The sequence below is a fragment of the Hydractinia symbiolongicarpus genome, chromosome 1, assembly GCF_029227915.1.
Source record: "Hydractinia symbiolongicarpus strain clone_291-10 chromosome 1, HSymV2.1, whole genome shotgun sequence".
NCBI lineage: Eukaryota > Metazoa > Cnidaria > Hydrozoa > Anthoathecata > Hydractiniidae > Hydractinia > Hydractinia symbiolongicarpus.
In genome coordinates, this window is record NC_079875.1 from 23,883,363 (window position 1) to 23,911,215 (window position 27,853).

A 27,853-nucleotide genomic window follows, 5' to 3' on the forward strand; every position below is an offset into this window, starting at 1 on the left:
GTCATGATCACTGAAATGACAGTTTTTTGGATAACAGCTGTTTTTTACAATAACAAAATTAGGTAAAAAGAAAGACGCTCTCGTCGTAAAATATTAAAACCATTTTCATAAACAAACCTAATTTCTTATTTCTTACCAATTGTTTATGTTAAATTGGAGAAAAACAGGAAAAAAATTTTGGTGGACGGTGATTAAAGATAATTTTGGCGGGAATTTTAATACACGGATTTTGTCAAAACCGCTATGAGTTGGAAATGCGCATAATTTTCGTACAAGGAAACCTTAGTTCGTACGTAAATAGTTTAAAAATAAATTATTTGTTAGGGTTTTCCGATATTCAACACGTGATGGAAAACAATAAAAGTAACCAATCAAAAGCGCGGTCGACCATAGAAAATTTGTTTGCGACCCATCGTAATTTTCCCACTTTTTCTCGAAAATTAATCCACTTTTTTGTTTTCTGATTTCCTGGAAAAATCACACTGGGTCTCCTGGATACTTTCGGATGTGTTTATACAAATTGTAACGAGCACAATTCATTGTTATTCTGAAGTTACATATATAAGAGCATAAGTCTTAAAATTTAAGAACATTTGTGAAGCTTGACTACATATTGTAATATAAAAATATAAATAAAATGTAACAAATCCAAGTACCATTAGGGTAATCTCGTAAATTACAGAATAAGGGCCCTTGTTGAATAAGCGCTCCTGTTCATTTCTTGCCAGTAAAACACAAATTCTCTCTTTTTTTCAACAAAAACAGCACTGTAATTTGTTATACATGCACCACGAAGAGCAAAAACTTTCAAAGTCAGGCGGCTAAAAACACATATTTTTGCCTGGCTTTTTGTATAAGGCCCGACTTTGTGTGGGACAAAAGGAAAATTCGGTTTAATCAGAATACAAAGTGCTTCTTGTCATAGTCCAAAGCAACTTGGCCATTTGATTGATTTGATCAAGGAGCGTAGATTTAAAAGAAAATTAGATTATCTTATTAGTTAACGCAACAAAATGAAAAGTGTTTAACACAACTTTCAAATCTTGCGTGAAGTCATACAATTCGGGAAAGGTGGATTTGGTAATAACAAAAAAACAAAAAAGTTAATTATAACAATGACCAGGGTCCGCGCAAATGTCACAACCCCGTACGTTCAGGCTAGTTGCGCTGTCTCTATCTCTCTATCTCACTCAAGGCGATTTTATAGATTCCGCCTTGCGTAGCGTTCGGCGGAAATCAAAAGAAACACTGTGGACGAGGAAGACAAAGAGTTATAAGAATAGCAGTTATGTTCTATATAGAAGAATTGACAAGCTAAAAAAGTTGGTTTATTCCAGGTGTAAACAGAAAGCGAGTGATCATTGAGGTTTAAAAAGTGTAAGAAAACAGGGCGTCCAGCCTTAACTTGGACGTTATTGAACAGAAAAGAGAGAGAAAAAACACTTTGGAGGCTTTGTGTTGAATATTTTATAGCCTAAATGATTTAAAAATGTGGTAATAAAGAAATAAATTCCATGAAATAAAATTTACGTTGAACTATCTTTTCGCTTTTTGTTTTGTTGTTCCCTTTTTTAAAGCTTTATTCCTTTTTCGTTTATTTTTCGCTTTTTTTAAACTCGCTAATGTTTTCACATCACTTACGTAAAGTGTCATAGTGTGTTACAAATAAATTTCACAACGCGCATACACAATTCTTTTTTCCCGCCATAAGTGAGCACGCAAAACAAATGTGTCGTTTATTTCGTGAAATAGTCGGGAAAGTGGCGTCGTCTCAATATATTCCTGAGGAAAAACCTCGTTTGAAATAAAAAAGGGAATTCCCCTTTCTCTCATAACAAATATTGTGTTATTGCATAACTACTGAAGACGAGATGACCGACACTAATACTATAATATACTTTAATTTTTTTAATATTTATTATTTCTGACCAGGAATGCTACAATAACTTCAAAGCAGTTGTTAGTATACTTTTTAGAGAAACCTTTATTTTCCTAAGTAGTAGTTTTCCTCTCATCTTATATCTTAAATCAAGGGACGTCATGGGTGAAACGTTAAGAGGTCTGGGACTAACATAACTTGTGTATGTAATGACAGAAAAATATCAAATTTGCTTTCCTAAACACGACGTTTATGGATTTGTGAATATAATTTTTTATAAACTAATGTATGAAATTAAATGTACGTCAATTGTATTTCGATTTCGCGCTTTTTGATGCACGCAAAAGATTTGTTTAATTTGCCACTCATGAAAAGCTAAAGTTTGACAGATCGGTCGTTTTTTTACTGCACACTTCCCTAAAACGGAGGCTTTTTTCAGGAACGGATAAAATAACGGTCAAACTAATTTCACGTCTCACTTAATTTCTTAGCATTGTAATATTTTATTTCACAAACATATCTTGACGAACTTTCTTAAAACACGAAGCAGTCGTTGGATTTTTTTTTTTTAAAAAAAAAAACTAATCCCTTCATCTTTGTCAAAATTTTCTTTAGATACAACACACTACTGTTGGCACAACATTTTTTAGAAACACCTCACGATACCACATAATCTGATCAAAAAATCAATCGTCCGTGTTTGTCCATGTCTTTCATGCAAAAGAGAATCTCTGGTGACAAGATTGTCCTTTCGTATGAAACTAAAGTATTCGTATATATACAAAAGATAGAAATAAAAAGATAAAACCATAAAGAAATAATTTGTATTCTTTGGTTTTGATTTAACATTGTCGATAAAAGAAGCCTCTATTGTGGACCGTAACTGAAAGACTAAGCTATTAGCAGCTGCTTAATTACTGTCAGCATCGATATAAAAGTATATATAAAAAGGATTAAAATCGAGAAAAAAAATGCTTTCGATTGCATATATTTAAATAAAAATATAAACCAAACTCTTTAATTATATGTAGTCGTTTACAAGCTGCAGAAGTAATAATTTAGGAGGATGGAAAAAATAATATTAGAGGGTTGGTTTATCAAGTCGCCTCCCAAGAACAGGATAACACATAGCAGTTCTTGGCGGAGACGATATTTTGCTTTGGTGAGGCACGAAAAACCTTTAGCCTTGAAACCAATTAAAAAAACATCAAAAAAATCTCAACCGTTTGCGTCACTGTTGTATTGGTATACGGATGAAGAACAGCGGAAAGGATGCAAGCCTATTCGTATGTATATACGTTGTAACGAAAAATTTTATAAGCAGCTTAAGTTGTCACCTTTATGGATAAAACAATTTTTCATCAGCCAATGCAAGACAAATCAACTGTATTGACACTGGGAGAGGGTGAGGGGAGGGATTCCACCATTAGCAAACAAGCCCTGTGGACGAGGTTAATGCTACACTCTATAAATCCATCCTTTTCCAGATAGTCGATAGGAAGAAAGCCCAGTATAAATAGTTTTAATATGATTTAGTTTTTGCCTTAGGTATTATACAATTGACAGAACTGTGCACGGTATCCGCTGAAGTCATGCCATTTCTACCTGAAGTTTATTCTCATTACCTACTAACTTTAAGAACACCAAAAAGAACATTATTCATGTGTGCAGAGGATGAAGAAGAAAAGAATATGTGGTTTCAGGCCATGACCAATATTCTTTCTTCGTGTAGAAACAAGGTAGGAATTTTAACGTCAATCACTAGCTAGATTTTGTTTTGTCTTAACCGAGATATATTTATTTTTAAGAATATTTCTTTATTTTTTGTAGGAGACATTGAAAAACGAAAATGCCAGACTGAGGTAAGAGTCACTGAAGAAAATTTTTGCACCTCCTTAGCTGGTATATTTTCGTGAAACTTATTTTCGCGAATTAGCCATTTAAAACCTCATACAAATAATTATTTTTGCGAATGTACTACCTCATTGGAAGAATGTCTGACGAAATTTTTAGAAAATGACAAATATTCTTTCAAAGAAAAATTTTCATCGGGACGCAATTTGTCTAAGAAATTATGATTTTATTACTGACTTTATAGATTTCATTTAAATAATTTTTATGGATAAATGAAAAACAAACGTAAACAAGTATTTTTCAAAATGATGGAAACGCAACGAATAATTTTGTCCGTCTTTTTTTTTGCCATATAAGGTAATTTACACGTATGACTTTTTCACTTACCTTCGAATCATAAATTTTAATATAGATAAAATTCAGGAAAATAAATCAAAGTGTGCCTCTGACTGACACACTTTTTTACCCTTAGTTGTCAATGAATATCTGAAAGCTTGTTATATGAAAAAGCATTTTTTGTGTTTTGTCAAGTGATGTCATAGCCTAGCAACGTCGTTTCTAATGTATTTTGCCCTTTTGGTGAATTTATAACGTAATAACATCCCAACCGTACCCTGGAGGGGAGGATGATAATTTGGTCAACGCCGTCAAGAAAAAACAAAAAATAATTATTTTTTATGAAAATGTGTCTTAAAATATTTATATGGTTTCACTAGCTTGTTTTTTTTTATTATTTTTTTTAAATGCATATTTCTTTTATAGATGTGTATCCGCAACATTACCTAGAAGGCAAACTGCTTATTCCAGTATAAGTAGACACGATTCTGGTTACCCACCGTCTTTAATTTCATCTCGTAGTGGGCGACATGATACTGTCTCTGCTGCTTATTATTCCGAAAAATCGATAGGTAGAACAACCTCTGTTACGGCACAAAATATCTACGACTCTCCTATTAGAGGAACTTACACATATCTGCGTAAAAATTTCTCTTCTCCCGCGATGCTCAGAAGGGAGACTAAATCATTGTCTTCGTCAAATGAAATAGATGAAGGACGTACGAAAATATCTTTGCTGGATTTGCATATTTACGCGCCTATGTGTAGTAATGTTGCTTTTAATGTTGGCGAAGTCGAAGTGAGAACTCAAACATGTATATTTAAAATTAAATCTTGTTCATTAACTACTACAGAGCCTTTTGAGGCTTGATATTTATTATTTTTGTTAACCATTTATCATGCGCATGTAACTTTTTTATTTCCTTCAAGCACTTGTTTGATATTTCAGTAAAATCACAAGCCTGCTTTTTTAAATTCCAAGTATCACTGTTCACTCCAATGTTTTAAAGTTTATATATTATGGTGTACAGCCCATATAATCTGTATTATATAATATATATATATATTTATAGTGTCATATATCTTGCTATCAAAGTTGCAAAAAAAAACACATTTCTTATTTTTCATTATATTTTTTAAAACTTTAAAACTTTAAATGTCTAAAATAAAGTTTTATAGTGGAAAAAACGAAGTGGAAAAGTTCTTTTTTGACATTCTGGAAGATGAATCTGTACATTAAAAATACTCGCCTTTCTCTACGCAAAATGGTGCCACAGTAGCGATAGCTGGCGCTACGTGATTTTATAGCCGCGCTACGGACACATAAAATAACAATGATGGGTCTTTCTACAATTAAATATGACATTTCCCCTATAATCCTGTCTCGACGGTCCTAAAGAATAAAAAAAGTTCGTTGTGATAATCCCTGATGGATTAAAATTAATGTTAAACTTCCTTGTTGTGGACACAAATCTCGTTTCCATGCTGCCTTAGTATTATATTAAAACCATAATGACTATAAATTAAAGTTAAACTTTCTGTTGTTGTGAAAGTTATTCTCGTCCCACCTCGTCTCAGACCTATGATATTCCTGACGAGACAGCTTCGTCAGATTATCAATTTTGGCGGATCACACCAATTTTATAAACTTTGAAGTACTTTGTGATTTATTTTTTAAATTTCGATGAAATATTTGCGGACACGCCAAAATTTTTCAACTGTAAGCATACAAAGGTTGTATTTTTCTAAACTTTGACTCAAAACAAGTATCATTAACGGTGATAATTTCTAAGAAGTGGTCAGGAAAATTACCTTCGCGTATCAGTCAATAAGAAAATTTCTCCAGTACTTGTATTTTCGGAGTGAAATGTGAATTATTCTTTGCTTCAATATTTTCGAGAGATTACTCTTTCTAACAGTCGGCGGTAAAATATGTTCTCGGCTTAGTATATACTTTTTACACTGCTTTTAAATATGATTTGGAATCTGTTGTAAACAAGAAGCTTTGTGTCATAAGTTGACGTCATTGATTAATATGGCGAGATTAAAAAAAGCCTTTAAAAACGAAATTGAAGGCTTTACAAAAAAAACAACCAACTTGGTTCCCAAGGCATTGTGACCTTCTTGCACCATTAGGATTCTATGCGTAATGAGAAAGGTGAACAGTCACCTCGACCATGAACGTAATTGGCTGCTCTATTTCTAAGCCAACGGACAGTCAGAGGAAAATAATATGCCTCTGCGCATTAAATTTTGATTTTTATCCTCTAACGTATTGTGGGAAATTAATTTCGTGAATTATGATTCTCGTCCCAAAAAGCTCTGTGAATATAAGAGGTCTAGGGATGAAAGTGATCTAGGCTTGTCTGAATTTCTTTAAATTAACATCACAGAGATTGTTCCGAAAGCATATACCTTGGAACCTTATCAGTCACGCCAACAGTCACAGATTAAAAAAATCTCTTTGTGCAATACAAACTTAATTTAATAAAAAAAATTAATGCTATTAATCCATAGAAAGTAGTTCAAAGGTCACTGTACTTTCCCGTGACATTCTCGTGACATTTATTTTAAAGCGATGAAGAGATATATAAAAGAATTAAACAGACATGGATTGCATCTAAAAGGTGTGTTTAAACGTGGAGAAATTTTAACCGCGATTAACTGTTGTCAGGTGTCTATTATAATCGCTGCAATATATGTAATAGCTGAAATTCTGAAGGAGATTGGAAAGTGTTATTTAGCAACGTCGTTTTTTTTCAAGTACGAGAATGACTATCAAAGATAATTTTATACGGAAAACCACAAAAAAATAACAGCTACTATTCTGAAAAATCAATAAAAGCAGTAAATCACCCCCCCCCCCCCCCCCCCCGCCCCTATTACCCTTCGTTTACGTTTAAACTGAGCTCATCAGTAAGTATCAGTAAGCAGTTTTGATAGAGTAATCCTGCAAAAGTTATGCAGTGTAGCATTGGACGGGATTAGAGAGACACAAGAAAGGTAAATACACAATTTGTTTGCTCAACTCATTACCCATCATCTGCAGAACAACCCACACACTTCAGCCTGGGAGGGATTATATATAATTAGTTAATTAGTGAAAATAAGCGTAGGTTGAAAGAACTTTTTTACTCCGGATTTGATACGGTTTTGAAGGCGTAGGCGAAGCATCACAGATTTTAACTCAAAAATTAATATTCGACAAAAGGTGTAGTAGATAAGATTTTGTTCGGGCTGCCTCCTGAAGACAAGATGGTAAAACTTATAAATCCTCGTACGTTTGTTTTTTCGTTTGTTGTTGTTTTATAATTTTGTTTTTCCTATCTTTGTTTTTCGTTTATTTATTTGCGATCCTAAATAAATTCTTGATCATCAGCATCATTATTTGTGTTACTTTATTTAGATAAAATAGCTATGGAGAAGTTGAACGGCGTCAGCTCAGTGGTTTTAGAGGGTTCGTTTATTAAATCTCCACCAGAACACAAACTGGAGAACAGAAGCTCGTGGCATAATAGATATTTTGCCTTAGTTCGATTAACTTGCCACGTAAACAAAATTCACAGCCCAACAAGAAAGGGACCAAAAAAATTAGAAGGACTGAAAGACTTTTATTTGGTATACTGGGAGAAAAAATCTGATCGTAAAAATGGACGGCGACCGATAAGTAAGTCTTGTCTCCATAAAATAAATAAAATAAATAAATAAATCAGATATTATGTGCGCTATATTTGCCTCAACGATTTGGGACAACAGGCCCGGAGATAAAGTTGACTTGAAGTTTTATTTTTGATTTTTAATAAGGCTATGCTCTCTACCGGTATCATATTTATGTTTTTTAAATTCGTTAGCTTATTCGTGACAACACAACCTTCGTAAATAAATAGAGGTTACTCTGATTATTTTCAGGACTGTTCCCGATTTTAAGCGGTGACAGAGTTAAAAAGCAGGTCCATCCGATTTGGAGTCAAGATTATCCCCACGTCTTGGCTGTTCATACGAAAAAAAGAACATTCTATCTATGTGCAGAGTCTGAGAGACAACAAAAACTTTGGTATGACGTCATGAATCAAATTTTACTCGCTGATTACACTACAGAATTTGAGAAAAGTCAATTGCTAAAGAACGATCCTGTAAGTAGAACGCGTACATCTCCAGAATTTTTATAACGCAAAAGAAGTATAATAAAAAAAGATGACTGGGCACGATATTGACATAAAAGACCTGTGTACATGCGTTTAATATTTTATATAATCGGTACCCGTCAGATCTTATCCTTTTTTCATCGAGAAGCCTTTCAATGGCTTTAACTAATTCTTTGTGGCAACTAATTCCTAAACCTTCTTGGTCTAAACGATTTGAATCAAAGCAAATTTAAAAGTTTTTTTTTAAAAAAAAAGAGTTGAGGTCCAATACTTATACCTTGTGCATTATTTTAGATGTACGAGACGCTACGTGATTGTGTACTGGATTATCACAATGATGACGACACAAGCTCTTCCTCCTCAACTGATAGGTAAACACAAAATTTTCCTCGCGCTTTCTAGGTTTACGAGACTTCGTATAAATGTTTCGTCATAACAACGTATCGTGACAACTTCGTCCTTATGATTTTTTTTCATTCTTAGGTCCTCACACATGTTGTGATTTTCCCAAAATCGCTTTTGACAATTACTGGTCTTACTTAAATATATTTGCGTTTATGAAATTCAACTTAAAATTCTTTTAATTAATTAAATTGTAACAAATCTTTTAGTGCAAGCGTGACTCGTGTAACTCCTTCACCATCCGTTCAGTTCAGGCCTAGAGTACACACAACCAATAATGCAACATCAAGACCAATACTACGTTTCAAACCCCGTTCTGAATCACTACAAGAGCCTAAAAATAGTAGCAAAAACGACTACGAAGTTATGACAGCTGCCAGGCCGAGCTCAGCAGACGAATACCTTTTTCATGAAAAACAAGCTGTTCCGCACAATGTTGCAAAACCCACTGGCATTGACTTCAAACGCATTAATTTTCATGATCTGTTTATCGATGTTCCGATGGATGCGAACGTCAATATCACGAGGGACAAGCTACAAGTGAAAACAAAAAAAGGAGAAGTGGTGATCACTAGTGAGAGCGTTACAAATAAAACTTTTTAAAGTTCACAATACTGACAAAGAAAAAGAACTTGTTGATGTAATGAGCATATAGACGTACATTACAGATCCATTAATTTAACAAGAACAACTATCCATATAAACTTTAATCTTATATACAAAAGCTGTGCTTTACCTTCTAATGTACATAATATAACATTGTTGAAGCTGGTCTTCTTTATAAAAAATATAATAATCCTAATGTATTTTTTTTCTTGGGTATATTTTATGCAAGACTTTAGTTCAAAAAAGGTTCTGGGACAGCGTTTTACCTTAACAGGCGTAATAACATCCCACCAAAAAAATACGCTGTCATTTTCACCCGAACAACCCCATTTCCTAGCGTAACAAAATGTTAAATTAAAATCTCCTATTAATACCTTCACTTTGAAGTACTAAATTGTATACCTACCCAACGTCCCTGATACGTGTAGTAAAAGAGTCACAGCCTTGTAAAATAATTAGTCACGAGAGAATCAATACAATGCAATAGATAATTAGCAATTAGCTAAAATTATAAATATGAAATGTACAGAAACTAGTCGTTAGCTCAAAATCCATGAGAATCCGACCATCACAACAAAATTTATAAAAACATATCGCTTCTGTTATTTCGTGTGCCTGTAGCACGACGCGCAGAGGCAGGCACAATATAGAGCACAAGCGATTTTTCTATAATGATACCAGGATTGGTATTTCAGATAAAAAACAATTGGTCCATTGAGAAATAAGAAAAATAACACGCTGTAGAATCTTGATGTTCTTAAATAAAAAGTTATAAATTGATGCTCCAAAAGATGTTAATAAGATGTGCCGGACAAATCTGACAAAAAAATGTCGACAAAATCGGACATTTATCGGACAAAAAAATGTCGACAAAAGCCCGGCGAAAATATTTTATTCGACGAAAAATTTTGTCCAAACGTAGCTGGTGGAAATTTTGGACATGTCGGATAAAAAAAAAATATCACCAGAAGAAAATTATGGGATAAGGCAAAAAAAACAATAATTTCGAAAACCATATTTATTTTTTAATTATATATATTTCACATATATAAGGACACCCTCAGTAATTAAAACCATTGTTCTACAGATTCTGGATGAATGATTTTGCTGCTTTGTTAACGTTGATGTCGAACGACAGAAATTTATTGGTCAAATTGTCTGGAACAATAACTATTTCACAATGGTTTCCTGCACAGATTTCCTTAAGTGTATCATTGTTCTGACCTGTAAATGTATCCATGATTATTAGAGAATACTGCTCCTTTGGATATTCCATTTCTTTTTTGGCCTTTGCGGTGATTTCCCTTTTATCGTCAACACTTTTAATTGGTGCGTTCTTGGCACCTTTGAAACTGAACGTGTACTTTCCAAGGAAAACCCACGAAAGTAGTGTTTGATGCTATTAGGATTAAGGATTCAAGAACATCGTGTTTAATGATGACAGTTGAGATTGCCTTTTGGAAGCTAAACTTTTCTTTAGCAAGGAATTACTATGACGATTCCACTTTGCCAGTTGACCCTTTTCTCTTGCTCTAATTTAATTCAATACTCGTCCAGAGACGAAGATGGAGATGAACTTGAAGAAAATAAGGACGATTGAACGATTATTTATAAAAACAATTATTTGTAAGAATAAAATTGATAAATCAAAGATATTTGTTATTATTATTGCCTCGATTATTAAAGTATGCCATAACCTATTAACGGTTTCTCAATTTTGATACAGAATTTAAAGAAAAATAAATTTTAGATTTGGACAAAATTTTTCGTGGGACATAACTTTTTTGGAGGTGACTAAAATTTTGTCCGACGAGAAAACAGCCCGACATTTTTTTGTCCGATAAGGTAGTTTTAATAACATTAACAAAACCTGGAATATCTAAACTGGTAAGAACAAGATAAGTAATAAGCGTGGAAGTTAAAATCAAAAATATTTATATACTTGCCTTTCGATTTATCGAAAATTGGTACTGAGATCTTCACATCTGAAGCTGCGCGGTGAGCGATAATAACAATATGTTTGGATAAAAAGAAATGCTATCAAGACAATATAGTATTCACATTAGAAAATATATAAATATAAGTATTTACAAGCTCAAGTTTTTAACTATGAAATTCTTCTATCCTTATTACAACAGGTGAATATTTTGACAGACAATTTTTTTTGCGAAAAAAAAGCACCAATCAGAACACTTAAAAACTGAATGATTTACGTTACATTGTGATAAATTAGTCATGCGTGGAATTCCATTGTATTTTTATTCAGAAAACGGTAAACAATAAATCGAACTCATTGGCGACTGTTTTATCCTGACTGATTTTATCCAGATAATAAGTAGATGAGAGAATGACATACTCTGTGGAATATATTTCTCAAAACTATTTATCTTTATCGATGAGATTTTGAATTTCTTTCTCGATCTCTTCTATTACACGATCGTTAATCGTATACACTCCCGTTTGAAGTAACGTATCGCGTTCTTCGATTAGCTTCGATATTCGATTCTTTGAAAATAAATTTTCTGTATTTTCGATTTCGCGCGGATTTTGAGTTTGATGTTGCGCCGTTGTCATCGCAGCTTGCAATTGTTGGAGCCTAAAAAATAGATATTTTGCTGACCCATTTCTCGATTTTTTTCTGGACAGTGAGAGAAACACCAAATCAACGCACGTAAAATTGCACGCAACCCACTATATAATGCCAGTAACAAAATCAAAAGTAAGTAAAATTTGTTTACTAATGTTTAATTACTCTTGACCTTAAAACCACTGAAATAGAGGATTTTGTCCAAAAATTAAACCTAAATTTCAAAGCAAAATAATATATAAAAAGAATCAGCAAATAAAGAATTATTTCTGATCAGTGTTTCCCCACATAGTTTTCAAAAACGTCTATTACAAAAAAAAAAAAAAAAAAAAACATTTTCTGGAAAGATCAAATAAGAAAATTCGCTGAATAAGAGTAAGAAACAAAAAAATAAGCAAATGCATCCTCCGTACTTATAAAAAAAGTACGCGTAAATTGCGCTGTTATCGCGAAATTTAATTTTCGCGATTTTATGAAGTAATAATTAAAAAAATTAAAGTTTCTGACATTTAACATTTAACGCAGATGAAATGAAATTTATAAATTATACATATTGTCTGTCACCTTTGATTGATTTCTTCCTTCACATCGTCGAGTTCTTCTTTTTCGTTTTTCATTACCTAAAAAAATTACTCCATTAATCCGTTTCCCTCAAGCAATAGTGAAATCATTTTGCACTGCGAAGACACTAAACCAGGAGGAGCTTATTGGTATACCGCTAAAGCCCTGTGGCACGTGCAGCCAAAAGCAGCACATTTATCACTGGACTTACAAGTGACCCTAAAAACTCCTCTGTCTGGCGCCTAGTCCCTGTGCAAGAAGACTAGGCAAAAGAAAGATCATATCGCCAAGTGTAACAATCCCTGACATCCCCTACCATGTGAGAAGTTATAGATCTTGTGTGATTACCTCTCTTTCTTCGGCAGCGAGATATCTCAACTTCATGTGCTCCAACTCCTGTTGTTGTTTCTTTAGTCTCGTTTGCGCGGCTTCCTGCTCGTTCACTTTCATTCTAGCCAACTCACGCAACGCTCGACCCCATTGCTGTTTATAATGAATTTTAGATTTTGTGATCGACTCAATTTTGCGTTCCAGTTCTACCTATATACAAAAAAAAAGAAATATTTTCCGAATGCATCAAAAGACTAAGAATCTTCTAAGGTGTCAGTAAAGCTTGACTAACAGCGCAATTTTTTGTACTTTTCGTTCAGTCTCGCTACTGCCTCAGCATGCGTAGCAAGCAATGTGTAGCAACTTTGAAGATTTCTTCGAGATAAGATCGCACAGTAGAAACACCCGAAACAACAATTACTTACTGACAATACCTAGAGTGAAACTAGAAGTAAATTGATCTGGTTTTAAATTTATGGGATCAAAGATTTATAATGACTTGCCAATGGAAAATTCGTAAGTCGAATACTTTACAAAGAAACACTAAAAGCTATTTTAACCTGTAATAAATTATTACATGTATTATTGTAAAGCTTGTATTTTTAACTATCTTTAAGTAATAAGTAAATAAGATCATTTTTTTAAGAACTGAATTATATCAATCCTGTATCAACATTCATAATGACAATAATATTTTTTGCTCAACGTGTAGCCGATCACCATAACACTTCTATGCGATAAAATTCTTGTTACGAAGATGTAAAGATGTGGACGCCGTTTATGAGATGTTGCTTAGCGTCAGTGTATACCGCACCAGCTGATTATTATGTACGCCACTAAACTCGAAAATAAACAGCAAGTTTCGTAGCTTAGAAAGAAATATGAAGCCGACGTTTACCTTTTCAACTAACATCAGATTCATGTCTGACTGTAATTTAACTTCCGGTCGGTTTAGTAGACTTTCCTTTAACGAGTAAATTTCGTTTTCCCTCCCTTTAACTTTCTCTTCAAGAAGTTTCAACTGCTGCTCGCCTTTTCTGAAGCGCTCCTCTAGATCTGTATACTTTAGTCGCTCCAGGTGAAGTTGGTGCTGGTATTCTTCCTTCAGACGACGCGAAGCTTCCCTCATTTCCACTGTTTTCCGTTCGTATTCTTCGGCGAGCAGCTGTTCGTTGCGTTGCAAGTTCGTTTCCATCTGACTTACTTGCTTCTCTCGTTCGTCGAGTTCAGTTAGCGTCTGCAAAAATATGAAAACACAGTTGTTTCCGTTCACTAAAATTCGCAAGCTTGAAAAAATTTAGGTATTTTGCATGTAAGTCTATAAATTAAAGTTACCCGCTTTTTTACCATAACAGAAAATATATACATCTATATAAAAACGTGTTTCTTTCAAGTTTATCTTTTTGTGGATAATTCCAAAAAATTAGAAAAATTAAGTCAGTGTTCAAGTTTGCGTTTGTTAAAGTCGTGAAAATTCGCGAGAACGCAGTTAAGAAATGTTGTAAATCATCTGCACTTCAGTGCAGACATTTGTGTTTGATTGCTCACCTACAAAATTCATATAGATTTGACACGGTTTTAAAGAGTCCTGCTAATAGCAAAGTTTATTGGTTGCATGGTTCTACTCTTTCTTAGTTCGCCCAAAAAACATCGCGACCAAGACACAGCGAACCGTAATCATAAAATTCAATCTTATGTCTGACATAGTCTTAATGAAGCAAATGGGGACAGGAAGAGAACGAACAAATATGATACCATGAAGTGATAAAAAATGTTCATTCATAACCAAAAGAAAAAAAAATGCGTGGGTTGCATATTTTTTTTGCGAAATTCGATATATTTTACAAAAAGGTTCTCTCGCATTAATAATAGGTTGGTTAAAGCTGAGTTTACACTGCGTTTTATGAACAAAACAATTAAATAAACTAGGAAATTATCTCACATAAAATAAGCTTTCACTGAGATTAATTTTGCGAATCAAAAAGAATGCTTTATTTAATTTCGCGAATAAACAAGCAAATTCGCGAAATTTGCGAAAATCTACGGCTGCGATAACTTCGAAATTCCGTTGACACAACATCAGGGTTTCGCACCACCAGCGATTAATAGTTCGTTCTCCACCGTTGTCTACTAGGCGGAAAGAAGGTTCACGAAACTGAACTTTGTTTTGTGCATTGGAGAAAATTTAATTCCGAATTAATAGTAAATTTCACTAAAAAGTTGCATTTTCCAAATAAAAAAATAGTCATTCATTTAGTGCGGATGTTAAACCACTTCATAATAGGGGCGTTAATTAATTTTGTTTATTGAATAAAAAAATTAAACAAAATAGATAAGAAACGAACAAGGCGTTTCAGAAGAAAGTTCAAAACAGACTCACGCGTTTTAATTTTGTTTCAAGCACGTTGTATTCGTCGACTTTCTTTTTAAGAATCATTTCCCGCTCCGTGTCTCGGATTTTCCACTCTTCAGCCAGCTTCATCATGCGTTCCTTTTCTTTATTTGCAAGCTGTTGAACAAAGACGAAAAATGACTGTCTAAAGAAACTGACAGTGCGTCTAAGGGAAGGAAATTGAACATACTTGAGATCGAAAATATTCCTCCTGTTGCTCCCGCCACAATTCCAATGCCATGGCAACCTGGTATTCTTGCGTCGTTCTAGGTGCGTCCACAACGTCGACGCTTGAGATTGGTGCAGTTGTTACATCGCTATTCGTAATGGACTAAAAAAAGGAAAACAAAAGCTAGATCCAAACTGTGGTATTACAGTCGTTGTAACGAAACCTTTTGACTTCTTAGGACACTGTATTTGTTGAGAATTCAAAGGTAAGTTTTAAGAAAATTTCTCAATGATTTTACTCAATGCATATGTTTCAGGGTTAGCATAGAAAAAAATAGTTAAAATCGATTTTTTTCCAAGGAATTCATTTCATGAATTGTAAGACTTTCCCAGGTCTTTGATAATTTTTTCTAGGATTATCAATAATAATTTCTATTGGTTTAGGCCAAATCACAGCAGTGCAATTTTAAGACCAAATTCTTCAAAATAGAGATTTCCACCAAGTAAGCCTAATTTCATAAACCGCAAACCATAAGCAGAAATTTTGAAACTGTTTTGTGCAGAAGACTTCTTTATTTCTCGTCTTAAAACTAGTTTATAGAATAGACGTACAAATGTAGAGTTAGTCTTAACCACAGTTAACTAACAGCTGGACAAGCGTGGTAATTTCCCCCCTACGGATTTTTGAATTGGAAAACACGAAAATTAGCTACGAGCGACATATGAACCGCACAGTATTTTTTTGTACGTGACTGTTGGTCGATACGGTGATTACAAAACAAACGTTACCTGTTCGTGAGTGGCAATCAATTTGTGCATGATTTCACCTCTGTCTTCAAACCCCAACACAACGTGAGCAGTTCCAATTTTTTCACCAGGACTAAATATGAATACAAAAGTCAATTTTTAGCTCCTTTTTAGCACGCCGCAAGACACTGTAAACAGGGGGGGGGGATCTTACCACCATCCTTTACAATGGCTATTTGCGAATATTGAAATTCACTAGCTGTTTTTCTGCAGGGATTTATACCTGAACTTTTCTCTGTTTATTGGATTTGAGTACTTCATTTATCCCATATGGCAATTAAGTTGTCATTTTCTGTGTCTTAGTAAAACAAATAGATCCTTAAATTTTCTTAAAAGAAGCCGACATAATGCAAAATTTGGAGGCGCACAATGGGCTTCGGCTTTTAAATGAAGCTTTTCATTTGTTCAATTACTTTTAAATGAAGCTCTTCATTTGTTCACTTACTTTTAAATGAAGTTCTTCATTTGTTTACTTACTTTTAAATGAAGTTCTTCATTTGTTTACTTACTTTTAAATGAAGTTCTTCATTTGTTCACTTACTTTTAAATGAAGCTCTTCATTTGTTCACTTACTTTTAAATGAAGCTCTTCATTTGTTTACTTACTTTTAAATGAAGTTCTTCATTTGTTTACTTACTTTTAAATGAAGTTCTTCATTTGTTCACTTTACTTTTAAATTAAGTTCTTCATTTGTTCACTTACTTTTAAATGAAGCTCTTCATTTGTTTACCTACTTCTAAATATAGCTTTTCATTTGTTTACCTACTTTTAAATATAGCTTTTTATTTGTTCACTTAGTTTAAATAAAGCTCTTTATTTGTTTACTTACTTTTAAATGAAGTTCTTCATTTGTTCACTTACTTTTAAATGAAGCTCTTCATTTGTTTACTTACTTTTAAATGAAGTTCTTCATTTGTTCAATTACTTTTAAATGAAGTTCTTTATTTGTTCAATTACTTTTAAATGAAGCTCTTCATTTGTTTACTTACTTTTTAATGAAGTTCTTCATTTGTTCACTTTACTTTTAAATGAAGCTCTTCATTTGTTTACTTACTTTTAAATGAAGTTCTTCATTTGTTTACTTACTTTTAAATGAAGTTCTTCATTTGTTCACTTTACTTTTAAATGAAGCTATTCATTTGTTTACCTACTTTTAAATATAGCTTTTCATTTGTTTACCTACTTTTAAATTTAGCTTTTCATTTGTTCACTTAGTTTAAACAAAGCTCTTTTTGTTTACTTACTTTTGGGCGGAGACGATCGGGAGTCTTACACTTTTCACAAGTGCTCCAGTTTCACTCTAAAAACAATTCCAAAGTTTATAAACTCATTCATTCGTTTGTTCATTCGTTCTGATCCATTCAAAAACATAGTATTACCTTATTATCAGGTTGAAAAACATGAGACAAATTAACTTGTGCCACACCGAGAAGCTCATCTTTCGCATTCCCATCTTTGTGCCAAACTTCAACAATAAGAGGCACCCTTAAATTGAAGGGTTAAACGTAGTGTTTCCACAACATTTTGAAAATCCTGACTTAGCACAGCAATTCCTTTTAAACTAACATTTGAGAAAAACAATTTCAACAAAACACACCTTGATAATGTGGACTGAAGAATACGATTGGTTGATGCAAATTCGAATTTGCAGAATGATTGTGGTAGAAGCACTTCAGCATTTTTCTGTATCAATACAGGAGGATTTGTAATGACAGGGGATGAACTTCCAAAGAATGGATACGTGTATCTAAATGAGATATATAGAAAGAAGTTTCATGATGATGAAAGTGATGATGCTAGAGGGCGGATTTTACTGATCTAAATAATCATTTTGATTAGTTTAGAATCATTTGGTCGAATTTTTATATTGTTATATATAGTCATTATGGGTGTTTAAGACCGGATAAATTTATAATTTTAAATTTTAAGAATAAACAGTATCATCACTGTTAAAATTTCTTCCATTCAAGCACAATGTTGATAAACAAGACTTGAATATACCGGAGTGTACCAACCTGCAAACACAGTTGATTAAGTGTGGAATGTTCCGGTTAAAAATACTTCTAATGTCAATAGAGAACAAATAATGATGCTCCTTCTCCTTTGCTGGCTTACTCAATCGCGGCTAGAATATAAACAAAACAGAACAGAGGTAAACAGACAATCTGTATTATGACTTGAAACATATCCTTGCGTCCACTACTATGCCTATGGCTGGAGCGAGCATATTTCAAGTGCATTTTCGGTTATCTCTTCGTCGGTATAGGGGTAAATAAGGAAAAGTTAGTCAAACAGAGAAGGGAGATATAGAGGTTTTACTTTTAGCAGTATGTTGTCCTTAACCGTTTTATATAGTACTTGCCTCAATCAATAAAAGCTTTTGTTTTCCATGTTTAACGTAAATCGCTCACTGTTTATTAATACACACTTAAATTAAGAAAAAGAAAACTACCATTGTACCTGTTCACGTTCTTTTGTGTCAGTTGGAGGTGTGGTTGATTTTGGACGGGGATTTCGATTTAATGGCGGTGACGGTAATTTTTGTGTCACAGGTTCTTTTACCGGTGTGATGTTCTAATAAAAAATATCAGAAATAATTAAAGTACAGTAGCGAATAGTCGAGTCAAAATCATAACACAAAGAGTATTAAAATTTTCCAGGAAAGATAAAGGTAAATCAACAATTCAACAAATTTATAACAATTTATCACCTGTTTGGGAGCAACTATAGGACTCACATCTACCACAGCAGTTTGATCCTCTCTTCTTAGTACTATAGAAACGCCAACCATTGCATCACTGAAAGAGGCCTTTGTTGACGCCAACGGAAACAAACCTTCTACTTTGCTGGGGGTCTTCACAAGATTGTTGGCGAGAAGAGGTTGAAGAGAAACGACAGCTTGCGCGAGTGTATTTTCAGAACTGCACAGATAAACCTAGCCATAGAAAAAAAACACCAGTTTTTTAATAAGTATTAAAAAGTAAACAAAGGTGATATGCTTTAATGGAAAAGACACAATTGTGTTGCATAGTCGAAATATAAAGCTAATATAAATGAAGAACAAATATTAATCATCATATCACATATTCATTTGAGATGATATGAAAAAGTAATACGATTGTTTGCACATTTTTAAGGTTGTATAACACTATCATTTTACCTCAAGCACTTTCCTTTTTCTTAAGTATGCTGCAAGCCTCTGTCCTGTTGTGTATATGCGCACAGAAGCTCGTTCTGTCGCCATTGCAGGATGCATCAAGTCGTGGAAAGTTTCGTTCGTCACATCATTATCAAAGAGCGAATAATAAAAATAAAACCCATCCTCAGAACTGATTCTGGCGTCTGATGGTATGACCTAAAAAACAAGATTTGAGGTTTCAGAAATAACTTGAAATACCTCTATCATATGTTAGAGAAACAACAGGAACAGTCACTATTACATCAAGAAGGTAAATTTCATTTAGTGATTTCAAGACGGGTATAAGTGAAAAACTTGACTGATGCAACATGGTTATATGCGTATACTTTCAATAATTATATATAGTCGTTTTAATTCAGTCTTAATGGGAAATTTGTCAAAATTTCCAACTACACTGTTTAACTGTTTTAGAAACTTTCATGACTCACCTGTATCAAATTTTTTGCTCCACCAATAGAAACAGACATAACAAAAATTTCACAATCAGAACTTTCAGGACCTATCAAATAATAGCCTTGGTCATTGTCCAAAACCACATCAATATTATTGTTTTCGTCCAGTTTTGGGACCTGATTCTTATTCTTTTTCACAGGTATTCCCTTATCTAAAAATTAAATGAAATAATTATTATATAATGATATCATATTCTAAGTGAATAAATTTGATCTTCAACAGGAGTGATGTGCCTGACTTTATTTAAAAAAGCCACTTTTAACTTTAAGGCTATTATATAGGTTTTATAGTTGTTTCTTAGGTCCAGGGAAGGGGATATCACCTAACAGGAAATGATATAAAATTAACCATGCACATAGCCCTTGATAAAAAAATTGAAAATTCATTTTGTCATTATTTTTAATTCATTAATTTTTAGCTAATATATAAGTTAGAACATATTATATAACTTTGCAGGTTGTTTGACGATAAAACTGTGAATAAAAACAATAAAAGTCACATCAGATACGCAAATACCATGTTATGTACATAAGATATAATTACAGAATCAAAATTGAAAATTTAATTTTTCGGTACAATCTAACTTCCAGAATAAATTTTTTAGCCAAATATTAACAACAGAAAAAGGCATCAAAATTTAACACTTACTCTACTTCAAAAATTATAACAAAAAGATTTGGCAAAAGAAATTTCGAGGGGTTAAAAAGGTAAATAAATATAGTGGCTATAGTTCTATTGAAATTACATATTAGACACTGAGTCAAAATTTTATATTACTCCTTAACTTAATTTTGTTACAGTCTAGATTTTTTTTAAAATATTAAACATGAGTGTATATAAGATGTCTAAATAAGAACTTGATTCTCGTCTTTAAAAACAAGTGACATTGAAATATTAAGAACTCACCTTTATTCTCCTCTTCGATTCTAATTTGATCAGCTTCCACAGATAAGATAATCTTGATTTCTGGTTTCAAATGTTGATATTTGGAGCTCAACAAAGAAACCCATGAAGCCTTCTAAAGATAAAGGAGACAGTCATGCTTTTTTCCAAAACTAAGCCTAAATTCAAATGAACCCATTGGAAAATCCAGGGAAGGCCACTACCCACAGCTAACGGTCTCTGTTATGATTAAATTAAGGGGTCTGTTTTTATAAATTCGAAATAAATACAAAAATGCACAATCTTAAGTTGCTGTTGATATGCCCATTCACAAATGAGCAGATGTTTGTATGAATAGGGTTAAAACAGATTGGAAAATCGCCCATCTTGAGAAAGACTCAACATGCTGTTGCGGATGGGAGGGAAGGGATACAGCTTAAATGACTTCAATACAGATCCCTATATCGACCAGTTGTTTAATGGAAAAGTCCAGTGTTTAGCTGCTGGTGCACATTGATTTTCACAAAAATGCAAAAAGGTTGCTAAAGCAAAAAGTATTGAGATTTGACTGTGATAACACTATCAGACTTGGAATCAGAAAAGGAGAACAAGGATTAATTTGGTACTAATTTTTTTATATTGTTTTCTCTTTAAATTCTCTTTAAAAATTTTGACAAAAATATGACTTTTTCTTAGGTCTAATCCCATATGTTTTCAATGAAATTATTTTTTCAATTCTATTCAATGTTACATTTAATTTTTAGAAATATTGATCTGAAAATTTCACACATGACTTATTTAGTATTTCTTTATTGCAAATAAATTAACATATACCAACCTTAGCACCATTTTGTTGGGCTGTTCTTAAATCCAATATAAAATACCCAAGACTTTCTTTTTTTGTTGACGTCATCTCTACAGCATATACCTAAATAATATATTTTGCAACATGCAAAATTTTTAATCAGGAATCAAAAAATAAACAACACAATTTTTTTAAAATTTACTTTTCCTTTGTTTGTGTCAAAATGTTTACAAAATATCTTGCAGGTTGGCGATTTTATTTATTGACTGACTTCTTTTTTAATCTTCAGGGTTGCCACTCAAATTTGGGAAGGCATTTTAATAGAACTTTCCCTTTTTTGAGAAGTATTTTCATAAAAATTTCATAAAAATTTAAAAATTTGAGGACCTTATCTTCTGAATAAATTGAGAAGATTTTAAAGGTGTTGCAGTGAGTAAAATTATTGTTGTACAAATGCAGCATTTCTATGCATTTTGAAAATAAAAACGTATATGACAAGTTGTAAAACTGAAATGAAGCATTTAAAGAAAAAAAGTTGGTAAAAAATCTATTTTTAGAAGAGATTAAAGGGGTTTTGTGGATTGACACCAAAACCGTTAAAAATTAATGCTAACAAAAGCAGAAAACAGGTAAACAACCTTACCTGAACTTTAATTGGTGTTCTTTGTAAACGATGTTGATGCAAAGACTTTTTATTCATCTCCCATGCAAGTTCAGTGTTAAAATGTGGTTTGTCAATATGTTTGACAACATCAGTAGTTAGAACCTCACCATTGAAGTTGGCTTCAATTATCAACTGATGATGAGGTCTTTTAGGAAATCTTCTACCTGTAATACAAGAAATAAACAAAATGTTTCTGAGTGTTAAAGAACTATCAAAATACCAGCTTTTAAGTAATAAGAACATATATATATATATACTTTTTTTATATTGTATTATCTAGTCTAGATGATCTAGTACTAAAACACAATGAACATTGAGTGCAAGAAAAAGAAGGAATCTTGTGCAAAGACTGTATCAGCCACTAAAATTCATGCTTGCACATGCATCTAACAAACCTATTGCCCATATGATAAGAAGTCCATAAAATTTTAAAAACATATTTGTAATATTTGTTTGTTGTTTGTTATTTTTTTTAAAAAAAAAATTATGTCATAAAAGGTTTATGTAATAAATTATGGTTTTTGAGAAATTGCTGACATGAATCTAACCTCTTCCGGGCATCAATTTTTCTAAACATTAAGGGACTTCTGTATAATGATTTTTTGTCAACAGGTTACAAAAAATATTCTACACATACCTTCCGATATACCAAGGACTAACAGAATGTGATCAGCCATCTTTTCTTTATGTAGATTAATCAGTTTACCTTTACTAAAAAAACATAATTGTATTGACTAAATATAAGTGCCTCTGCACAATTAGAGCACCTCTTAAATAAAACCCCTTTAATTGTTATAATTGCACCAGTAACCCCCTTCAAAGGCAAATTTGTTACTTCATGTAAACAAATACGGAATAGTGATGCAAGAAATATGTAAGACACTGTGTATATTTCCACGGGCTACTGATAAATTATTTAATAAAAGCAACGGGCTGATCCAGAAAGTTACTTTTGGTGATCGCCCTTGCAGGTAGTGCAGCAGACAAATTTTTTTTCCGAGACTTTGTGGGGATCTCTAGATTGGCTAACATAGCCTTACCTGAAAATTAGAAACCCAAAATGTCTAAAAAACCATCATGCTTCCCAGTCAAAATACAAAATGTATAAACAATGGCCACCAACCACCAACATTCATGGATGAACAAATACAGATCGTGGAAAAATTCGAAAATTATGCAATTGAAAGATTTCACTTTACAGACACTTTTTTTCTCACCAAAAACAGTGCTGTGATTTTTTAAAACTCTTAATTAAGGATTTTGCTTGCTGTTAACTTGGTTCAATTTATTTATTTTTTTGAAAAAAATTGTCTTTACATGTTGTTCCGGTTCTGTGAAATAAACAGGCTACATTGTAATGGCATCTATGTAGATGGTATTGTTGTTTTGATCACGTGTGTCTGTTGTATTTCTGATAACAATAATTTCAAGTTTTAAAGTATTGTGAGTATATACAAAAATAGGGCAACAAAAATACATGGCTTTAGCATATGCATCGTCATTTTTTTAGTAAAAAATGTAGTTTTTATCATAAAGGATGTAGTTTTTAACATAAAAATATATCTTCTTTGTGATTGAAAACTCTAGAAATCCAGATAATAAGAAATAAAGGAATTCTCAAGCATTCAAAATTATGTGTCTCTATTTTGAGCACCCAAATTATATGTCCCCAAAATCGGTATGATGTCCAAATAACCAGTATGTAGGGTATTTTTATTTTGTAAAAGGGTTTTTAAATAAAAATGTTATAATTAATTAATTTTTTATATTTTATAATAAAGAGCCTTCCTTAAAAGAGAATCTTCTTAAAATGAAAACCCCTCATAAAGTTTCAAATTTAAATAAACCACTTCTACAAGGCACCATTATACTCTGTGTAAAAAGTTTTACAATAGAAAATTTCCAAATTGAGTAGTTTTCCCCAATATGGAAGTAATTGTCTATCTTGGCTAGCAGCACAGACAGAGGTGGAGTTTATTTTGTTTGTTTCAGAACATCAGGTTATTTAGGGATTATCTCCACAACTGTTTGAAAAATAACTGTTTCATGAAACGATCTGTAAACAATTTTAAAATACGATGATACGTTCTCGAAAGTGGATATATACATATTTTAAGGTACCGTTCTGTCCTGATTTTAAACACAAATCGCTTTGACTGGCCTGTTTGACAATAATGGAATATTATAAGTATATAATGATTATTATCACTGTTTTCGTCATAATAAGCCACCATTCAACTTTTAGTATATAACTTAATTTACGCTTTTTAGTAACACAAGTATATGCAAAGCTAGGTTTAATTTATGAGACCACTTAAAACATTATCATATAGCTACACATGAATTGAAATTCCAGGCTGTAAACATAACTGAAACTTATACTATGTTTCTCTCCAATACCAAAACAGCAACCTTTGCACAGTGCACAGGCGCAAATAAATTTTGTTAAAAAACTCTATTTTAAGGTCGCTGGTGATTCTATAATTTTGAAAGCACACTAGAAGGAGTTCAAAAGATGTGCTTTAATATAAAGCAAGTTGTATTCCTTTTGAAGATGTGTGAAGGAAATGTAACTATTTCACAAAAAAGTATTTCACTTTTTTTCATGGTTCATAGCAGCAAGTTTCTGACTTTTAATTCTAAAAATCTAGCACTTTGATGCGTTGATGTCAACACATATTTGCTAAGCAAAAAATCATAAAAAAATAAACAAATATAAGATATAAAAAGAGAAATAAAAGAAGAAATAAGAAAAAGAAGCGGGGGACACATTTCAAAATTCCGCGGGTTTGTTTGTTTGCGAATTTCAAGTACCAACATTGAGTTTATTTGAATGATGATGGGTGAAATAAAAATACCGCCTTATTTCCAGACTCCCAAGTAGCACGCCTGTTATGTATTTGAGATGGCAGCTTTATAAATCAAGCATTCGCAAACAGACAGTTTGTAGTTGCACACATAAACGTTTTGTGAGTCACCTTCCTGAAAGTAAATCCACTTTCACCGTAGTTTTAGAATCATGCGTATTTTCAACTTTAGAATTTGACTTTGCCAAAAGTCGGCCTCTTTGAGAGGAGTGAAATTTCATTGACGATGTAACAGAATAGATGCAAAGTTATTATATTGCCGGGGAGACTACAGCTTATAATTTTACTTTACTTGAGAAAAGTCAGATGCAATAAATAATCCTATTCGCATATCTATCTCAACGCTCTCTAATAGGCGCAAACTTTCAACAACGCTCTTTAATAGGCGCAAACTTTCAACAACGCTCTCTAATAGGCGCAAACTTTCAACAACGCTCTCTAATAAGCGCAAACTTTCAACAACGCTCTCTAATAGGCGCAAACTTTCAACAACGCTCTCTAATAGGCGCAAACTTTCAACAACGCTCTCTAATAGGCGCAAACTTTCAACAACGCTCTCAACCAAATCACGCCACCTGTATTTTTATACCGTAAAACTTGACGGAAAACAAAACTTACGCAACCTGGTCCAAAGGACCCCTTTTCCCTTTTTTTATATTTGGGACGGCGCTGTCCAACTCGCGTTTATTCCAGCCTGGGCCGCCCCTGTGTATAGCAAACTTCAACCTCGCCCCATAAAAAGGAAAATAAATCACCGACAATCTAACGACAAGCATAAAAAAAACAAAAAAAATCGTCGCAGCGTGGTTCATATTGAATTTTTGTTACGAAAAATTTGCAAATGGAGCTTATTTCACAAGAAAAAGTCTGTCCAAAAATAGTGATTTTTAACTGCATAGGGAGTTGAAACAACAGGAAAACATCAAATTTCACATGTGGATAAAAATTTATCTTGACATAAATTACAATCTTTTAAAAGCACAAAATATACAAATTATCACGCATAACTAATTAATGTCAACTTAGCGATCTTTTCTTCGGTTGGTAAACATGGAGTCAGGTCTAGAAAAGAAAAGAAAAAATTTAGCAAACATAAGAGAGTTGACAATGAGAGACAAATAATTTTAGTTTTAAACAGAAATTCGAATTATATTGTATTATATTATATTTCCAAAAAAATAAACGCGCTCGTTGGTAACATACATAACATACATAGTCAATGGTGGCTCTCACAAATAAACTCTTATATCAGTTAAGAAAATATGACAGAGTAGTGCGACATATTCAGAATTATCAGGGCCCGTACTGATAATTGGGAAAAGGAGCTTAACTTTCGCTATGATGCCAAAAAAATTTGCGTTTTAGCGTTTTTTTTTTTTGTTAAGAAATATCGTATATTTTGTGAACCGCAAAATTCAAAGTTTTTTCACAATTAAAACAATCCCCATGTGGAAGCTAGTTATGTCAATGAAAACGTATAAGAAGAAAGCTGCGAAAAAACGGTGGATTTTTTTGTTGCTTCAATAGTCTCTCTAATTAGCGAACACTATTGGTCCCAAAGATCTGCCCTTAATTAGAGGTGCCCGCTTTTTTTGGAAAGTTAACTATTTTTGAGCTAATTTTCGTTGTTGAGTAGAAAAATTGATGTGTTTTAGGGTTTTTTGGGAAAATTGGATTATGTCAACACAATGCAGCAAAAACCGACAAATAAGATAATGCTGTGAAAATAATAAAGATGTATTTTCTTAAAATGCAAAAAAAGAATAACTCATCACGGCGATTTCAGACGCCCTTGAAGCTTTGTTGACATCGCATACCAAGAAAGCTATAGGAGATAACACACCCGAAAAATCTCTACTTTAATTGTTAACATCAGAAGAAGTGAGACACCAAAGCAACTAAATTGCTCACACACATATTATCAAGACTGTTCGAGATGGTTTTCTGGTGTTTAAAAAACACAGAAGTGACAAACTAATAAGTCAAGAATTGTCACTCATGTCATTAACTGACCACGCAAGAAAAAAAATATCTCGTCACGGCGCTTCCAAACGCCTTGAAAAGCTTTGTTGACATCGCATAGTAGGGAAAAACATGAGTAGAGTTGACAAACCGAAGCACACATATTATCAAGACTGTTTACGATGGTTTTCTGGCGTTTAAAGAAGATAGAGTTGACTACAACTCCAAAGAGATTTTACCTTTTAAGAAATTAACCTAATGGTAATGAGAGCCAACACATTAAGAGAGAATAGTATAAGAACTGTTAAGTAATTAGGGAAGACGATGTTTACAATGTGGACAATACAATAGTATAGCGCATGCGTAAATGCAGCGTCAGAAAAGTTGATTTCTTACAAAGAACTCAAGGAACAAGCGTTGCTAAATGCTTCCAGATTTTTTAATTCTGTAATTTTAAAAAGCTGGAGGTATTTTATAAATAAAACCGAAGCACGATCCGACGTAATAAATCACGTCTTATGACCGTCTCAGTTGCGTACCGTATTCCCTCTATTTGACGCCCTGGACTTTTAATTAATTTTCGAGATTTTAGGGTGGGCGTTAATTGGAGAGGGGCGTTAAATAGAGAGGGGGCGTTTCATACCATTTTTGATGTTTTAGAGTGGGCGTTTATTGGAGAGGGGCGTTAAATATAGAGTGCGCGTTAAATAGAGAGAATATGGTAAGTAAGTATTAGCTTCTAAACATGCATTTGTTTTCATTTTACCACCTCTACTACCTGCTTAGATTATACCGAAATGGCATAAAAGTCGATGATCAGTCCACAGATGTAGAGGTTGTATATTTGTAGCGACAAATCGTCTACCAATATAATTCTTTATGCAAACAATATAACTTAATTCCAAGGGAGATTTGCATAAATGAGGGAGGAGAGAGTGAACCATGATATATTTT

General features: G+C 33.0%; 3 protein-coding genes across 4 annotated transcripts; 2 read left to right on the forward strand and 1 right to left on the reverse strand.

Annotated features, from left to right (window-relative positions):
- Positions 1-2,313: 2,313 nt before the first annotated feature.
- Positions 2,314-5,135, forward strand: LOC130647543 (GRB2-associated-binding protein 3-like). Its single transcript, XM_057453439.1, has 4 exons — positions 2,314-3,165; positions 3,428-3,618; positions 3,710-3,741; positions 4,496-5,135. Exons 1-4 carry the CDS (start codon positions 2,946-2,948, stop codon positions 4,938-4,940), a joined length of 888 nt encoding a protein of 295 aa, XP_057309422.1. The 5' UTR covers positions 2,314-2,945; the 3' UTR covers positions 4,941-5,135.
- Positions 5,136-6,924: 1,789 nt separating this feature from the next.
- On the forward strand, positions 6,925-9,472 carry LOC130647550 (uncharacterized). Of its 2 annotated transcripts, none has more exons than XM_057453460.1 (5): positions 6,925-7,072; positions 7,476-7,736; positions 7,979-8,202; positions 8,509-8,585; positions 8,826-9,472. In XM_057453460.1, the coding sequence occupies exons 2-5, from the start codon at positions 7,487-7,489 to the stop codon at positions 9,217-9,219; spliced, it is 945 nt and encodes a 314-aa protein (XP_057309443.1). In that variant the 5' UTR covers positions 6,925-7,072; positions 7,476-7,486; the 3' UTR covers positions 9,220-9,472. The 2 variants fall into 2 exon arrangements, with proteins under 2 accessions (XP_057309443.1, XP_057309434.1); XM_057453451.1 differs by lacking the exon at positions 6,925-7,072 and adding an exon at positions 7,101-7,346.
- A 1,804-nt stretch (positions 9,473-11,276) lies between these two features.
- Positions 11,277-22,858, reverse strand: LOC130647565 (centrosomal protein of 120 kDa-like). The gene is made up of 19 exons (XM_057453471.1): positions 22,708-22,858; positions 22,050-22,234; positions 21,440-21,529; positions 20,626-20,737; positions 19,695-19,870; positions 19,228-19,422; positions 18,778-19,002; positions 18,528-18,641; positions 18,083-18,192; positions 17,665-17,814; positions 17,447-17,552; positions 17,312-17,367; positions 16,050-16,140; positions 15,283-15,423; positions 15,081-15,209; positions 13,599-13,937; positions 12,719-12,910; positions 12,374-12,429; positions 11,277-11,818 (listed from the first exon to the last, which is right to left on the reverse strand). Exons 1-19 carry the CDS (start codon positions 22,745-22,747, stop codon positions 11,602-11,604), a joined length of 2,724 nt encoding a protein of 907 aa, XP_057309454.1. The 5' UTR covers positions 22,748-22,858; the 3' UTR covers positions 11,277-11,601.
- Positions 22,859-27,853: the final 4,995 nt, after the last annotated feature.

Coding starts and splice junctions, on each gene's coding strand:
- LOC130647565 (XM_057453471.1), bottom strand. CDS start 22,747: ATGGCTGATCACATTCTGTTAGTCCTTGGTATATCGGAAG. Junction 21,530..22,049: donor GAACACCAATTAAAGTTCAG/GTAAGGTTGTTT, acceptor TATATTATTTAG/GTATATGCTGTAGAGATGAC. Junction 20,738..21,439: donor CCCAACAAAATGGTGCTAAG/GTTGGTATATGT, acceptor CTTTATCTTTAG/AAGGCTTCATGGGTTTCTTT.
- LOC130647543 (XM_057453439.1), top strand. CDS start 2,946: ATGGAAAAAATAATATTAGAGGGTTGGTTTATCAAGTCGCCTCCCAAG. Junction 3,166..3,427: donor GAAAGGATGCAAGCCTATTC/GTATGTATATAC, acceptor TTTTTGCCTTAG/GTATTATACAATTGACAGAA. Junction 3,619..3,709: donor TTTCTTCGTGTAGAAACAAG/GTAGGAATTTTA, acceptor TATTTTTTGTAG/GAGACATTGAAAAACGAAAA.
- LOC130647550 (XM_057453451.1), top strand. CDS start 7,325: ATGGTAAAACTTATAAATCCTC. Junction 7,737..7,978: donor AAATGGACGGCGACCGATAA/GTAAGTCTTGTC, acceptor GATTATTTTCAG/GACTGTTCCCGATTTTAAGC. Junction 8,586..8,825: donor TCTTCCTCCTCAACTGATAG/GTAAACACAAAA, acceptor CAAATCTTTTAG/TGCAAGCGTGACTCGTGTAA.